At 37.0% G+C, this 17,928-nt stretch overlaps 1 protein-coding gene across 1 annotated transcript in view; it reads left to right on the forward strand.

Moving 5' to 3' along the window:
* LOC135849364 (nephrin-like) overlaps positions 1-17,928 on the forward strand; it is a 380,313-nt gene that overhangs the window by 336,257 nt on the left and 26,128 nt on the right. Inside the window, exons 8-9 of the mRNA XM_065369755.1 lie at positions 8,540-8,670; positions 15,009-15,162. Of these exons, the coding sequence (XP_065225827.1) occupies positions 8,540-8,670; positions 15,009-15,162 (285 nt within the window). The remainder of the gene's footprint in view (positions 1-8,539; positions 8,671-15,008; positions 15,163-17,928) is intronic.

Raw genomic sequence — 17,928 nt, forward strand, 5'->3', positions numbered from 1 at the left:
GTATAATATTTCGAGCGTATAAGGGAGGCAGCGTGCGTATATCGAGTACTGTAAATTGATGTAAAGTGATCGCGTTCATAATATTACTGTGCGGTTAATTTACGAGTGTTTTGCTACGCAATCTTTCTACGTTCGTATGATGGCTCAGGAACCGATTTTCCCCGGATTAGACCCGGCGCTTGCGGCCATTCGACCGCCAGAAATGCGACCACCATTTCGATCCATCTTCCTACAATTCCAGCGACCTCGACACGCAGTACAACGACGCCCGCGTATCGTAGTAACAGTCGCTGCCAATGAGCGGAATATAATCCGATTTCTCCATATCAACGACTTTGACCAAACATTAAATGAGCTAATTTTTCAAAATCTAACAGATTTCGCGTACGGAAATGCGGCCATTGTTATCGAATTCCATCAACATTTCAATGAAGATGGTGCGCAGCTGATTATAGCGAGACGAAGGGATCGAACAACAAGGGTCTATCGACCAATGACGATAATAGACGAATTCCTGCAGCTTCTACAATTGAATTACGCCGATTTTGCGTAAGACACGAAGTTGTATTGACGTGAAAAAGTAAGAACGCGTTCGGTAATTAGTATACAGGTAATCTGTACCTAGGTATTTACTCCTAAGCTGTAAAAATTCAAATAATATAACTATACGGTTAGTCCAACGATAAAAGCGTACGTATTATTTTTCTATGCCTACCAGGGCAAAATAAATAGGAACTATGTTCGATTGAAATATTCAACAAAAATCATAAGAAGGGCAAAGTTGGCAACAGGGGATAAAATTAATAGGCTCAAAAATGAGTAAGAAATGCAACGAAAAGCTTCGAATAAAATATCACCAACGTGATAAAAGTTTGAAAATAAACTTGGCAATTATTATCTGACTAGATATGGGTAAGTATCAATTGTATTGAAACATTTTTCTCCACAGGGAGTATCACAGTTGTGATACGAAGGCAAGATGCACTTACGTGCAATCCACGAACAGGTAAGCACCTTACAAGTATACCTAACTCGGGAAAACCTATGAAAATGAATGATTGAAAAATCACACACGTATAATAACGTACACATGGTCTAGCGTATAATAGAGTAATTTGAAAACTTGAAACGCTCGTTCAAACTCACGCTAACCTATTCTCACCTCACTCAAAATTACTCGTACAGTTTCATTCTTGAAAATACATAAAAATCGTATATTCCAAATAAATAGGTGAGTTGAGTAGAGTGGATATATTAAGAAATAGGTAGGTACCTACTTGCCTTGAAATAACACATAAGAAATGCCAGTTAGAAACGTACGTTTATTTTTTCCAACTTCACGCCCACCAGAATGACTAATTACCATAAAAAGGTTCATTTTTTGCTGTGAATTACCCAAACACTCATCGCACGATGAACGAGAACCTTTTTCGGTAACAATTTATCGATCATTAAAATGGTAATTAATGCATCGTTCGATGCCCTGCTAAGCGAATAACAACCACGTGCGTTGAACCAAACATGTTTTCTACACACGTGATGACAGCGAATAGGTTCGTACGAACAATATAACACATCTCAGGGTTCGGTTTCAAGGCTAAAATTACAATCAAATTCCTTTCAAAGGACCAAAAATTCACTAGCGTGAACATTAGAGATTTATTACCTATAAAAAACTCAACTTGAAACCGAATAAGATGTCCAAAGGACCGCTTTCTAGTGCGTAATAAAATGAAAACAATACGCACATTGCACGAACGTGCTTCTTCTGCTTTTCGTCGAAATTTGACTACGCCGCACAGCCGCCACCAACCAGACATTTAAGGGAGGGAGAAGGGCAGTTTTTGCGTTCGCAGCTCATGTCTGTCTACTGATATGATTATTCTCTTCTAGTCGCTTTGGTTATCACGATGCTTACTCTAGAAGAATGCGAAACGTTATCGCGCATTTTACTGATAATCAAGGAAATACTTGCTCTCGTACGAGAAATGTTAACCACTCTCCTTTGAATTATATTTATACTGAGAAAATGTCTTGTGATGCGCGAAAGCGAATTAAAATTACTATCTTTTGCGCAGACTGCAATCAGTTCCATTTTGTATCAGTATACCGGCCGGCAACTATTCGCTCGCTTTGTCTGTAAACTTATCATTGTGTTTTCGTGTATGTTATTATCGCGTCGTGTGAATATTTTCGAAGTGTCAACGTGCGTTAATCGAGTTTAATAATCTTTATGTTGTTGTTCGCGAAAAATATGAATTTTTTGTGCACGAATCGCGTATTATATGTGTAAATACTGTAAGTGCGGTACTCCTTTAGTGTCGGTGCGCCGCAAATTCGAAATCCACGGTCGTAGAGTTCTCGACATTACCGGAATTTGTATTCGATTGTTGAACGAGTTGATAGAGACGCCGACAAACATGAACCCAGGTAATTCGAATACGGTCACAATTCCACTATGCTCGAAGTGTCATTTACCGATATTTAGCTCGATGAATCCGCTCACGCTGGACCGCATTTCCCGGATTGCGGTAACACGATGTCATGCATTCCATCCGCTCTGCCTAAACGCACTGCACGCTGAATCCAACGCATCGGATTCGCGTGGCCCATTCACCGCCTGTTCGGAGCATGAATGTGATCGCGTAATACGTCCGGGTGATGCGAACCTAATATGTGCTACCACCAAAGAACGACAAGTAGCATCGTTAGCTGATGACCCCGACTTACAAAGAGAACTATCGAATGCCCGTTCTCGTACGACCCACTACGAACGCATAATGGATAATTACCGGGATTCGGTAAGAGAGCGCGATGCCACGATCCGACGCTTACAACATCAGTTGCAGCAACAGCGAGAGGCGAATCGTGATCTCCGCACGGAAATCGCCGATCTATCGAATCGCCGCCAATCTGTTCGACCATTACGTGTAAATGTGGCAAGTCGCACAATCCATGCACGCAATAGCACGGCGACCAGCAACACCAGTTCCCGCCGATCGGCGTCCGCTACGGGCAGACAAAATGCACAAAACGAACCACCGCAGTCACCGGATTCGTCGTACCGCGGCTCAGTCAGCAGTGCTACCGTCTCCAATCGATCAACACAGTCAACACCGGCAAATCACCCGACGACGACGTCAACCGCTACGAATACTACCTCGCCAACACCAGGTACGTCGTCTGGGAACGTGGCGACCGTACGACCATTTGGTTCAACGATATCGACTCCTCAACCGACAAACTCTCATGCCGCTGCTGCTCTATCCAACTATGCATACGATACGCCGCTGCGAGGTTTACCCGAATATAACGAAGACGGTTCGATCGCCACAATGGGCTTCCGTCCACTACGATCCGGACCAACGACCAGCGCCAATAACAGGTACGATTCAATTCCGGAAAACTTACGAAATCCGACAAGTAAATTCATAACCGAACCTACGAAGCCTGTCGAGAAAAACCAACCACACTGTATGGCCAATCTTTCGAAAAGCCATAATCGGTTCTACAAGAAGTTCAAAATCGATTCTAAAATGCTCAAGCCGTTCTACCCGTTGAACGCTCTTCCGCACGAATTCACAACGCTCGGTGTCTTCATCGGTGAGTACGATGCCAGATCGGCGGTCGCCGCGCAAGATGTGTTGCTAGCTGGCGACGGATTTGTCTTAGGGGTAGCTGAATGGATTATGTACCAACGTGCCATACGCGAGTACATGCACCCTGACCTATACGGACGCGAGATCAACATTCGAGACTTCGTAAACACGCTCGCTAGTTTCAAAAAACGATTACCGCCGCGTCTCCTCTTCTCAATTGGCAACCTAGATGCGTTCCAGAATTACGACCACGAAGAGTTTAAACGCCAATTTCGCAGGCTGATCACGGTATGCCGCGAGCGTGGAGTACGCGAAATCTACGCCGTCCCAATTGTGCAGTACGCGGAGCAAGATGAGACCGTGTACGCCTCAATCATGTCCGTGTTTGAGGTAAATTACAGCACACTACTCGGTGGCCGCTACGCATTGATCGACCCTTATCCGTGGTTCGTGAACTACACCCCGACAGTAGGTGAACGACCTCCCATGTACACGATACAGGAACATGAGGAGTTCGCGGTATGGATACGGCACACGTTCATTCCGCCGACCAACGATGCCAGCGAGGCAATACGTCAAATGTATCGAGAACCCGCAAACCTCATCCGCAACCCACCGGCAGACTCGTCCGAAAATGAATCTACATCGACGAACGACAATCAACAGTTAACGCATGGTCCGGCTACGACGTCGCGCGACGCTCAACCCCAGCAGATAGTTCACGACCTGACTGGCGACGATGACGAGGTACGACCTGGACCATCGACGATAGCCGCCCACACCGAAAGCTGGGTAAACCTGACTGGCCATCACGATATCGAACATCGTACCGATGATGACATTTCGACGGCCGAAGAAAAAATCGACCAAAGCGAAGGTTTCTCCGGCGTCAAAACAAATGAACCGGAAGTACCACCACCGACATCACAGCCTGACGATGACGACAATGCGGATACCGACTCCGTCGACTCCAAACTTCATATCGATCAGGATATGAAATCGTTATCTACCACGGTATCAGACCTAAGCGAAGACGAAATTCAGTAAGCCGAGGGTCTTGACAAAACTGAAGAAGATGCGACCACGGCTCCTGAAATCTCGCAAGACGAGGAAATGCCTGAACAAGGTTCGTTGTAAAAATTTATCAATTTCAAACTAACAGCATGATATCGACGCACGTCGTATTTGTGTAATTTTACAGTACGGTACTATGAAGCTTCTGCTGGAAAAAGGTAGACCGGAAAAAATTGAATAAGAGAAAGTTTTTCCCATTTTGTTCAAAATAATACTCGTACGAGTAATTTTGCATCGATCTTTTGGTGATAAATTTTGAAACTTTGGCAACTAATACTTTACATCGATGCAACGTGTTTCAATAATTAATCAAAATTATTCTCGTTCATTTTGAAATTGATAAATTTCGTTACCTTCGTTCGAATACTACCCAATTTTTGACGTAATGGATCGTCCATTAAAACTACCGATTGTGACTTTTCTGTATATATTTACCACCGAATCGTGACGTAAGCTTAAAAAAGCGTGTTTGTTTAAGTTTTTTACAATGTTATGTAGTTATTTGAGTTAAATTTAAGCCAAATTTTTGATTTTTTTTTCTCTCGAGGTAAAATTTTGGAATTTAATTTTTACATTTTTGCACGAAAAGTGCCATCTGCGATCTATATGATCACCTACCTCGAAGTGCTTTTATATTTTATTTCATACCAGTTTGTACTAAATAGTATTATTTTCGTTCATCTTTTACCAATTGTTAAATTTTTGCAGTTTTTCTATTATATTACTATAATTTGTTTATCTCGAGGATGTTGTTTTAATGTTTCATTTATTCCTAATAATTTTTTTTTTTTTTAACGAACGTTACTTTTACTGGATAAGTCTGAAGAAGTAAGACTGAGTATCGTAATAATTTACAAGACAGTATTTGGTATTTATTTTCTTTTTATTTTTATCAATAAACAATAATCAGTATTTACAATGCATGTTGTAACCTATACATCGAATAAAAGTACAAACTTATTTCTAATTCGCACATTTTTTTCTTCCTAAACGTTGCACTTATTTTTACTGATGTTTACGATGGTAATTAAAGACCGGCTCGGAGGTGTTAATGACCCATATACCTGAAACATAAAAATAGAAACAATTGTGTTAGTATACAAGGTGTATAATTACGAGCTTATTTTAAATCCAAATTTAATTTTTTTTTTTTTCTTTTACAATTTTGGTTCTTATTTACAATAGTTACATCGAAGCAATAATATTATTGGTAACCGGTTCTCACCTGCTTTGGACATATTGACTTGGACATCAAACTCGCAGCTACGTACGTAGCTCTTCTTTTCTTCATCGTTCAGAGCTGCTGTGGCTGATCTTGATTTGATCCATATTCTCACCTTTTCCGGACGGGTATCTGAAACAAAAAAGGATCATATTATTGCTAACTGGCAACTTTTTCGATGTCGTGTATCCTAGGCTAGAGCTAGGTAGTTACGTGTATTTGTTGAGTACAGTGGATTTCGAGTCGATCTCCGGTGGCTCAGTGGGACACGTACGCGCCTGCCTCGACACTTGGGGTGCACTGTGGTTCCAAATTTGAGAATTTTCTTCTTTCTTCTCTGCTCACCAATTTCTCATCCGAGAAACTCATGGGGGGCAGCTAGGTCTGTACGGACAACTGTTATCATTAAGTCATGTCTGTGTCTCACACCGTGATTTCCTCTGCTGGGAACTTAGCTCGCTCAAAGCTGAGTAAACCTCGGAGGGCATATGTTAGACGGATATGCCTTAATGGTAACACGTATGTGTAAAACAGGTAATTTAACCCTTCCAGCACCGTTCGGTGATGTGGTTGGTAACAATGAGTGGTCAAGGTGTCAAATGAGCCTTCCAGCTTCTTTGGCAACTGGACCAACTCGTAGTTCGTTTTCGTGAAGCAAGCGAGTTGCCAAGATAATATGTCCTTAATTCTTTAGAGCTCCGGCCCTAGGTTTAAAGTGTTCTTGTATATTTTATAATTTAGTAATAATTCAGTAGTGTTAACGTAATTTTCCCCCTCTGATAAATATTGTATTGTTTTCCCTATTTCTCCGAGTCGGTTTAAGTATATTGTGTCATTTTTGACCATAATACATTCGTTTACACGAACTTTGCGTATGATATTGTATTGTGTTCGGTAGTGTACTAAAAGCCCTAGCCGAGGTAAGTAATTAGCTTTATTACGATTACACCAGTGCATTCTCCGTATCCGATTACCTGCTTATTCGAGTAGGTAATTAGTCAGTAGGTATCGAATATACGAACGTATATTTAGTAGGTACCTACGACACAATATTATTTTATCAAACTTAAAAAAAAAATAATGTTCCAAAACGCGCTTTGTCCATATTTATTGAAATTTTTTCAGCAGTATTTAGTGGATGAAGTGTATACCTACACTCCTACATCATAAATCCACCCAAATAAAGTGCTAAACTCGCCTAAAAAGCCAATTTACCCGTTTGAAGGGAAACTGTTTTTCCTCTTTCCTGAAAAGTTGTGAAAATGGACAAAGCATTTTCAAAAATTCACCTAAAATCAAAAAATGAAATCTATTTAAAATTCATCCGGTTAAATCACCATCAACTCTTATCAAACAAATTTCACCCAGCTTATTAAAATTTCCTACTCAAAATCTATTTTCAAATAGTAAAAACGGAGGTAAACTGACTTAAACGTTTTTTAAGTAAACATACCTCCAGATTTTTCTTTAATTTTATCAACTTATACTCCAAACTGAATTTCAAAAATAGTCAAAAAAAAGTGCAATTTTATCATTTTTCTTCGAATGCTTCGATTTCCACATTATTTATTCTTTCCTCATCGTAAAACAGTATTCTCATCGTACGAGCATTATCTATTGTACTCGTGCTTACTTGGTAATTCAACCGTGATTGGTCGAATCGAGCAGATTTCCCTAGCACGGCTCTTAGTAGCTTCGAAATGTACATTAGGTACCTAACAACTACGAGTACTTACCTATATCTGCATAAGTGGTAGGTACCTATAATTTCATAGAACGTATATTATATCGATGAGATAGATGAATTATATACTCGTACACCACGTTATAATACCTACCATTGTACAATACACGTCCCCATGTATAGGTAAAGGTATAGCATAGCCTAACATAAGACGAGGGCTGCAGCAAAAAGCTACCCAAACTAGTACTTGTGTATCCGTTATGGTTAATTTATGTTGTTTCTTGTTCTTATAAGGTGTACGTGTAAAATACGAAGGGTTGATAATGGAGCGAGAAGTGAAACGTGGAGGAGTTTTCCGTAAGGTTTTAATTTCGTGGAAATATGATACCTAGTGTCATTTTGCGCTTTGATATATTACCATTTGAGTGGAAGCTTTTGGTGGGTAATATAGCGAAAGGGGTGTGTTTGATGTGAGGTTAAGGTTTTGCTGTTTTCTTAACGCTTCATCGTCGTCGAGATACTCGTAGCCGAAAATTTATCCCCCGATGCAACATTTATAAATAAATACGAGGCCTATGGTGTGATAAAAATATCGCCTTTTTTTACACCATTATTTACCATAAATTACCAACCAAAAGGTAATTCGATCTGCATTAAAAGACGAGTATTTAAGAAAATCATCGTTTTCTCGTCAATTTCCCAACGATGCTGAAGGGAAAAAAATGATTCCTGGTTCACCCCTTCGATACCCCATACAAGATAACAGATATTCTTCAAGTTCTAATTTCAACGTAAATTTATCATCGAGACTCTTTTATGAAATTATTGCGTATCATTTTGGTTCGGGAAGGCCTCACACACACATACACCTACACTTTTATTGTAAATTGAAACTTGGAAATTGTTCGACGTTTATTACTTTTTTTTTCATCTTGTGTTTTCTATGTTTTTACGCCGCAGATACTCCGGAAACGAAGATTATTCTGGGTACATCTTTAAAACAAGATTCCATTAAAGAAGGAATGGATGTTTATTTTGATTGTATTGTAAACGCGTTTCCACCAATTTACAAGGTCGAATGGAGGAAAAACGTAAGTATTCTTTTACCGCACACTTGTTCACATTTGGTGTTTCAAAAGAAATGCTAAAAGTTATAGCCTTTAATTTCTCACATACATGGAAATAGTTTTATAAATAGCCTTTCAAATTGCTAACCACCGATGACGTAATTGGCCTAAATATTTGCCTCGTTCCCGAAGTGGTTTCTTGTTTATTTTCAAAGACTATAAATATCCCCAAGGTTATTTCGCTTCTGCTTCTACCGGTATTCAAAGTCCAAAACAATCGTCCGCAATGTGGCCGGATGCTTTTCTTTATTTTTTAAGGCAAGAAAATAAGTACCTACTTATATAGAAAACGGCGAAAAAGATTTACGAATTCATGAATAAAAAATTCAACTTATCAAGAAGAAAAACAAACATAAGAAAATGCGAAATGTGGTAAATATTTCCTTTATGGATTTCTCTAAATATTTTTTTTCTTCGATCGATTTTATATTTTTATAAAAATTTATTCAAAATTTTTCTTTGTTAGAATATTACTTTTTTTGGCGAATTAAAATATTGATGTTATGGAAAATTCTGAATGATAATAACCGTAGTGGTTAAGACGATAAACGTATAAAAAAGTGAAGGTCACTTCAAAATACATATTTTTTGTTGGGAAAATCTTTTTAAAATACGTACCCGTTTATATGCCTACTTTTTGTCAACATTTTATCTCGTATGAAAAATCTAGAATAGCAAACTTTGAAAATTTAGATACCAAATTATATTCAGACTAAATTTTTTTTTACAAATTAAATGTGCATAATTATCTATACTCCAAGTATTCAGAAGTCAAATTAATCATTGGAACGTAATTGAAATTTTATACAAGGGTGAAAAATTAGGTGGGTACCTCACTTATCTACCTTCTTACGTAAAAAAGGTTGCTTCTAAAGTGGATAGGTAGGTATTTTTTTTATTCTACTTAGTTTTCTCGATAAAGATGAACTTTATTGCACAGAAAATTGATAAAAATTCCAACCTTACCTATCATGTTTATAATTCAGTTTTTTTATCATAGCTGTCTATCGAAAAATGCATTGTATAAACATAAAGCTACCCTTAGTTGACTGTATCAGGAAAAAAATGCCTGAACCTACTTACTCAGTATTTATATTGTGTGTTTCAAACTTGAAAAAAAATTATCGACGTAATTCAATGTCTAAAGCAATAGAACTGATAATCATATCGTATCATACTCGTATCTTCAAAAATGTCTTCTGCAGTTTTATTTAAAAACAATTTTTCTCAGATTAATGTTTTTTAAAGGGCTAGAATTGCCCTTCATTGTGAGTGTATTGCTTACTTTACAAGTGTTGAGGATTTACTGAAATAAACGAAATTCGTGTGACCATATGGTTTATAGAGTTTTCAAAGGTGCTGATTCGGAATTTATTTCAAATTATTTTTTGACACAAGTTCCCATGCTCCCATAATAAACTCCTAAATTTCTAAAAATTGGAAAATTTGTAGAACCAATAGTTTTGTTGAGTTTTTAAAAGCATTAATTTCGAATTTTAGCTCATATTTTTGATACGAGTCCTCCCCCCCCCCCCTCCCTTCCCATAATTACATAGGATCTAAACCTACAAATTTCGGAAAATTGAAAAATTCGTGTGACAAAATATTGTTCGATATTCAAAGGTACCAATTTCGAATTTCAAATAATTTTTTGATACAGCCCCCCCTCCAATTAAGCCTCTAAATTTCTAAAACTTGAAAAATGTGTTTGATCCATAGGTTTGATGAGTTTTCGAATATGCTCATTTCGAATTTCAAATTACTTAGGTACTTATTTGATACGTACAAGCCGTTTTGGCACCGCAAAAAATCTAAAAATTTAAATGCTCTTTTGTTTGTTGAATTTTTGGTGGCAGTTATTTGGAATACTGACCTAGTTTTTTGATAGGTAGGTACTACTTTAAAAAAATCGAGTACAATGTCCTATGCGACTTATTGAAGGTCATCGAGTCTAAATCTGGTGCCCATTCAAGTCGATGGGTCACTGTTTCAGTGAGAAATTACAAATAATTCACAAGCTACAAGTCCAATTGTAAAACGAACGTCATTTTCGTGCTCAACGATCACAAATTGGCCGAAAAAAGTCATTAAAAATACAAAATTTTATGATTTTTCTCTGGCTCATGCTGAAAAATGACCCATCTCCTAAGGTCATTGACCTGTCTTTCTGGCTTTTGAAGGCCCCTGTCTGGCCCTCCAAAGGTCATTGACCTATCTGTCTGGCTTCTAAAGGCCGTCTAGCTTCCAGTCCGCCCTCCTAAAGGGCATCAACTTTTCTATCTGACCTGTATAGGCCAAATGGCTTCTGGTCTGCCTTCATAAGGTCATTGACTTGGCTGTCTGGCTTTTGAGGGACACCTGGAGTCCTGTCTGGCTTTCGAAGGTCATTGACCTGTATGTCAGACTTCTGAAGGCCGTCTGGCTTCCAGTCTGTCCTCCCTTTCAAGATCATTGACCTATTTGTCTGGCTTCTGAAGGCTGTTCAGCTTCCAGTCTCGCCTTGTAGGGTCATTGATCTGTCTATATGGCTTTTGAAGACCATCTGGCTTGCAGTCTGGCCTCCCAAGGTCATTGATGAGCCCCACACAGGAAGTTCAAAATTGAAAACGCTCAAAAAATTTTCAAAAAATTCAGTTTAGGTGTAAAAATCAAAGTTTTTGGAAATGAGGGCGCAGAATTAATTTTTTGAAAATCATTCGACCCCCGAACCCCAAAATGGGGTCCAAAGGGGAGGCAGATTTTTCAAAAATTTAACTCCTTCAAGAATGTGAAAAAATTAATTTTTCAAACGATTTGTCCCTCTGATGGGTGAATTTTGATCGAAGTTTTTTTTCTCTCACTGACAAGCGAAATCTGGATCAAGTTAGTCAATTTTTTTATAGTTTGTAATTTCCATCGAAAAATATAAATTTTAGGCTATAATTTATCATTCGGCTATTTTTGGAATCAATTTTTTTCATTCACTTTCATGAGACGTTGATCTGATTTTTCTATAATTGTATAAACTATAGGTAAGTACCTCTTGATTTTGGGACAATAATCTGATTTTGAACCAATCCATGATCTAGAGCGAATTTTAGATTACTTCTTAGTACATACAATTTTGGAATTTTTTTCAAAGTTTTTGAATTTCGGTAGGATTTGTTGTACATATTGTATACCTATATGGTACATTTTGAATTTGAAAAAGATTTTATTCAAATTTTTGAAAATTGAATTGAAATTGAAATTTGTATTTTCTGCAATTACTGATTTTCAGTTAGACTTCTGAACAATTTTTGAGTAATTTTGCTCATTTTTGGTAACTTTTTGTAAATTTATGGTATTTGAAGGATTTTTTTTCATCAAGCATTGTGGAAATGTGTTTAAATTGAAAAAAGAATGTGAGAATTGTAACTGAATTGCTTCGACTTCAATTTGAATTTTTTTGGTATTTTTTTATGCACAGAGCTCATGGTTAAGTACAATCATCGCTAACGTGAGTAGATGAGCGCTTTGACAACCTTTTGAACACGTTTCCTAGGGTAAAATTTGATGCTCCAAATTTTTTGTTCTATACATTTTTTGCATATTTCGCATAATTTTGTAAAAAAAAAACGCGTATTTTTTAGTTTTTTTTGTTGCAAATATGAGCCTTTTGCGGACAAAATGTCAATTTTATGGATTGGTCGGAAGAAAGTATTTGTAAAAAGACGCATTTTGGCGATAACAGTTCTTGTGCACAGCCCTTCAATCCGGAGCTGTGGCGGTTCAAAGTTTTCTTTTGTCAATTTTACCCCCACCACTATGATCAAAAATTTTGAAAAAGATCGTGTTGAACAGCCCATGCTTCCACTACACATTCCGCATGGTACCATAATTTTCTCCTCACTACTCATGGATATCGATTTTATTCCACAAAAAACGTGTTTTTTGGGGGAGGTGGGTTGAGGGGCAGAAATTCCGCTCCAATTTTTTTCTGAAGGTATCTAACAATAATCCATCATAATTTTCCAAATCTGGGAATAAGGTCATTTTGTCAATTTTACCTGGGAATACCCTTTTGATTTTTCCCCCATTTTTTGACCCAAAGAGTTCCAAAAAATTACCAAAAATCGAAAAATGCACTTTCGCTCTGAAAGAGTTGGTGATGTATTTTTGCATGATATTTCAGCTTTGTGGTCTTTTTTTGCTCGTTAATGAATCTCATACCCACTAAATACCAAATTTTACTCCACTTTAATGCTATTTAGAGGTACTTACCTACAACGACAAACCATCGCATTTCGCCTTTCAAAATTCGTGATAATCTGTCCAACCCATGTACTCGTACTTCATACACATACTGTACCAACCAAGATGCTTCATGTATTAGTAATACGTGTAGTAAATACGCTTTACGTGTACCTACCACATACCCAGTACCTCTACCATACCCATCTACATGTACTCGTAAGTCTACGAGTAATCTAAATCTAGTATAAAGTAAAACGTATTCCCATATGCATCGATAACAGGCATCACAGGGAGCGATATCGTTTCGCAAGATGAAAATTTCGTTTCGTTTCTATCTACCTTACGCTTGCTTGTACTGTAAAAGGGATCGCTAACGATAATAGCTTGCTCGTCGACGCGTACTAGTTAAAGTTAGACGTGCATATGTCATTTGGTTTTGAGCAGTATACGAGGAGTTGTGAAATTACCGTTGACGGCTGTCATATGCACATCCATATAGCAGCTAGTATACGCTGCTGTACGTACGTATAGTACTATATACGTTACGTTACGTAGCCTATACTCGAAAACGAACCAAGAAATTACAATTTAATGATAATTGACGAAGCAAACGTCAAAACGACCACGATATAGTATGATACGTGTGTGGCGTAAAGAGCTACATGTAAGGCTGTACGAGAGCACGACCGTATGTGTGTATATGAAAACGAGCGTTTACTACGCTCCTCGTCGACTTCGCGTGAAAACCGCACCAAAGAAATACCGCGAGTATAGGTATAGAGCATCACCTTCTCCTTCGTCGCTTTCCCATTTTCGTCAAACTGTAAGAAAATTAATACAAAAATTTAATTAAACGTTAAACAATTGCGAATACGTATATAGAACAATGTTAGCAGAAGCGGAATAATCTAAACGTATAAACAAAAACGTGAATGTGTAAAAGCTCACGAATGCACAAGTAGGTAGAGGTACCGATCTCTACCTACCTACACGTATATGAATGAAGACGAGAGATTCATCGCCAAGTCGAAGATTTCTTTCTTATGGCGTACGATATCTTAAACGCATTATGAGACCTTTCAGTCAACTTAGTTGAGCTTTAATTAAATCATCGCTTTTTGTACAAATTATACGTTTTAGAATTCGCCAGTTTTGTATGCAAGTCGTTTGTTTTTAGATTGAAAGGTTTTCATTGCAAATTTACGAGGAACTCATACAGGGTGTCCAGATTTCAGATTTTGAACTAGGTACCAAAAAAAACTTCACGAGAGGACCGTTTGAAATGACACACTCCTATTTGAACGAAATTGAGCTAGATCTAAAGGACATGTTCTAAAACTCTCATACCCAAAATTTTGCGTCCTAAAGTTCATTTTTGGATTTTTGGCAAATTTTTGTAAATTTTAAAAATCCCCCCAAAAAGTTATTTCGAGAGTAATTTCTAATTCACATTGGTTCATTTTTCTCAAAAAAAATTATATTTTTCTAATTTCAAAAAATCCAAATAAAATCAACTTTAGGATATGAAATTTTGGTTATTTGGAGGGGGGGGGGGGGTTACGGTATGCGTTTTTAATCCAGCTTGGTTTCGATCATATAAAAGTGGGCCAGAAAAAACTCCTTTCTAAAGTAAGTATACATAGATGAATTTTGATTTTTTTAAAATTTTACAAAGTCTCTGAAAAAAAGTCATGTACAATTTGAATACCAGAAAATACACTCTCCAACCCTTCAAAATGTTTTGTTTCAAAATTAAATAGGACACCTCGTATACGACATATTATGGATATGTGTGAAGCAGACGAAATCTTTATATAAAAGACTCGCTTTGTCAGCGTTGTTTTTTTCTCCCCTTGCGAATTTCGAACCAATGTTCCACATTATACTGACACGTTGGAATGTATAATTTATATTCGAATTAAGTTACAATTTAGATAGATACACGAATGAAAACGGATTATGTGAAGCGTTGTATAAGTATAGTACCTATAGCAAAGGTGTACCTAGTACGTAGAATGTAGACTATATCTATACATACAATTTGGTAATTTAATTTCATACGTATTTCTTGCGTATATTTGTTACAGAATAAACCACTACAACAAATGAAGGGCGTGATAATTAGCAATCAGTCTTTGGTATTGCAGAGCGTAACCAGAAGTAGTGCGGGAAACTACTCTTGTATTGGGTATAATTCGGAAGGAGACGGTATCAGCGATCCGTTTTATTTGAACGTTATGTGTAAGTTTAGACACCGATATATTTAAATAGATATGTGTAGTAGGCATACGTAAAATAGGTTATAGGTACCTATATTATATGTAGGTGTAGGTATTTGAAAATTATACTATAGTAAAAGTGAAGATAAGCTATCATGGTTTTGATAATTCCTCGGGATAGTTAGGATATGCGATCTGTTGTTGATATAATTCACCCTTTGATTCGACTGTCATCCAGAGGCGTAGTCAAGGAAAATTACTACAGGAAGGGGATGCCACATTTCTCCTCCAAACTTCAAAATATCCACCGAATCTATAGATATAGCTTTCACATTGGAAATACCTGTTTCAAACTTTGAATGCTAAAATACGTAGTACAAGAAAAGTCACCCCATATTGGAAAATTTTCCACTGGTGGATCCGAGATTGAGATAAGAGAATAGAGAGTGTAAAATCTGTTTTTCGAGCAGAGATTTTCCACAAATAAAAAGAAAGTTGAATGGTGCAAAACCAAATTATTTTATTGGCTAACGAGGAAGGGAATTAGAATTGCTCCAATCCATTCCCGATGAAAAAAAATGAATAAAAAACGTTTTCATTTTCATGTCATCTACAAATATCTACCTATGGCACTTACAAAAACCACATACTTCAACCCAGTTTCGATATCAACATAATTTACAGCTTTGATTTCCAATTTAATCGAGTGAAAGGGGGGTTTCAACTTTCTCAACGGATACGTAAAAATGAGGGTCAAATGGGTCAACTTCACCAATCAAAACTTTTTTTCATGTTTTAAATCAAAAAATTGCATTCTTTTTCGCAAACTTTTAATTTTTTTCAATCGACTGCACGAAATAACGCCATCCCAATATTCTAATATGTTGTTCAACATAAAAAGTTGTCCATAATATGTTTTTTTCAGAATTTTTGAGAGTCGTAACGATATGAAAACTACGTTTTAAAACTTTTCGAACTAAATTTTCGTACGAAAAAAAGTGGCAACACTGATTTTTATGATATCACCAGAAAGCCTTTCAAAACCCCTAACTATTGGAACAAGTTCCATTTTGAATGATATCGCGGTTATCGAGTAATCCACTACTGAAATGTACGATATTTGAAGTTCACTGAAAACTTTGACACTCCCTAGCAACCTTTAAAAAAAGGCAGAGGGCTGCGATTTGCGCCATTGGTCATCTCTTCAGAAGGTCTTCCACAGGAAAAATTTCAAAAAAATCGCCGACCCCCCCCCTTCCACTTCTTCGTCGAATTGATGTGGAATGACCCTATACTCAATTCGAGAGTAGGTACATAGGGGTAACGGCCCAGTTTTTTTTACCCTCTCTAGTTTTTTTTACCCCCCAAGAATTTTCTGAAAAATAAGCCTCCAAAGTCATGAATCGATTTGAAAACCATATCAACATGTTTTGTGGTTATTTTGGAACACAATTCTTTTGAAAAACTGCATTTTCCATTCAATCTTCATGGTTGAGGGGACTTCGAAAAATGTGATGTGAATTTTAGCCAATTTTCTTAACAAAATTTTAAAAAAGTGTGTTTTGATTTTAAGGATTGAACGCATTAATTTCCATCAAAATGAGTTCGTGAGTACATCGCTGAATTCTACACACTCTGGTCTATTAGATGAGCTGGTTAGTTTTCATCAAAATTGTTTTCTAAAAATTTTTAGAGGGGGTAAAAAAATAGGGAACAATTCAAGCCCAGTTTTCTATTTTTTTTACCGGGTAAAAAAATAGAAAATCCATATTAATTTTTGTTCTCTAATTTTTTTACCCCCCACTATTTTCAGAATTTTTGCTCGCTGAAGACCGTTTAAAGGCGTGATACCAATTTTATTCATTTTTGGGGGAGTTTTGAATGTACAGCTCTGAACTTTTGTAAATAATACTGTCCAAAAAACACTTTCTACAGTTGATTACATCAATGTAAATAATCAACCAAATAAATTGAATAAATGATTGATACCCCTCTAATATAGGTTGTCTATGAAAGCAAACGAAACAAAAACGGGTACAAAATTGAAGACCTTAAGTATAGCAGTAACATGGAAACAGAAAATTGTAGCAGAAACTTTCACAGAAATTTTTTACCATCTATATCCGCAAAAAATTTCCAAAAAATAGTTTCTTGTGAAAAAAATGCGTTCATCTGGTGGTCCAGGAATTTTAGAGCTCAAAAATACGTGTATTAAATTTTTTTGTTGAAAATTGCATAAACAATCTTTATAAATTCTCAATTTTATTCTCAATCATGTTTTCAAGCAATGATACACTAATGATAACGGAAAGGCTGGAAAGGGCACTTTTTGGCATGATTAATTGATAATTTGTCAGGAAACGTTGAATCTATGTTGTTACTATTGCTCTGAAATACTATCTCAAGATTGCCATGAACCCACACCACCTGAACTACTTCAAGATTTTTCATTCAAGCCTTGAAAGCCAGTACTCTACCTACAAACCATTTGGAAATCGCACTAGAGAACTGCTTGCCTCCTGCAATATTGATTCTGCCAACTTGAATGCTATCAAAGAAAAAACTCAATCGTACAAAAACATCATACCACCAAATCCAGTCACCTCATATCGCTTAAGCAGGAGAGAAGAAGTAATTTTAGCTAGAATCCGCATAGGCCACACCACATTCACACACAGCTCACTCTTCTCAGAAAAATCTCTGAAAAAATGCCCAACTTGTGATACAGATGTAACCATTCAACATATACTGGACTCATGCATACTATACAAATCAAAAGTAGAAAATA

This window comes from Planococcus citri, chromosome 5 (genome assembly GCF_950023065.1).
Source record: "Planococcus citri chromosome 5, ihPlaCitr1.1, whole genome shotgun sequence".
NCBI classification, from domain to species: domain Eukaryota; kingdom Metazoa; phylum Arthropoda; class Insecta; order Hemiptera; family Pseudococcidae; genus Planococcus; species Planococcus citri.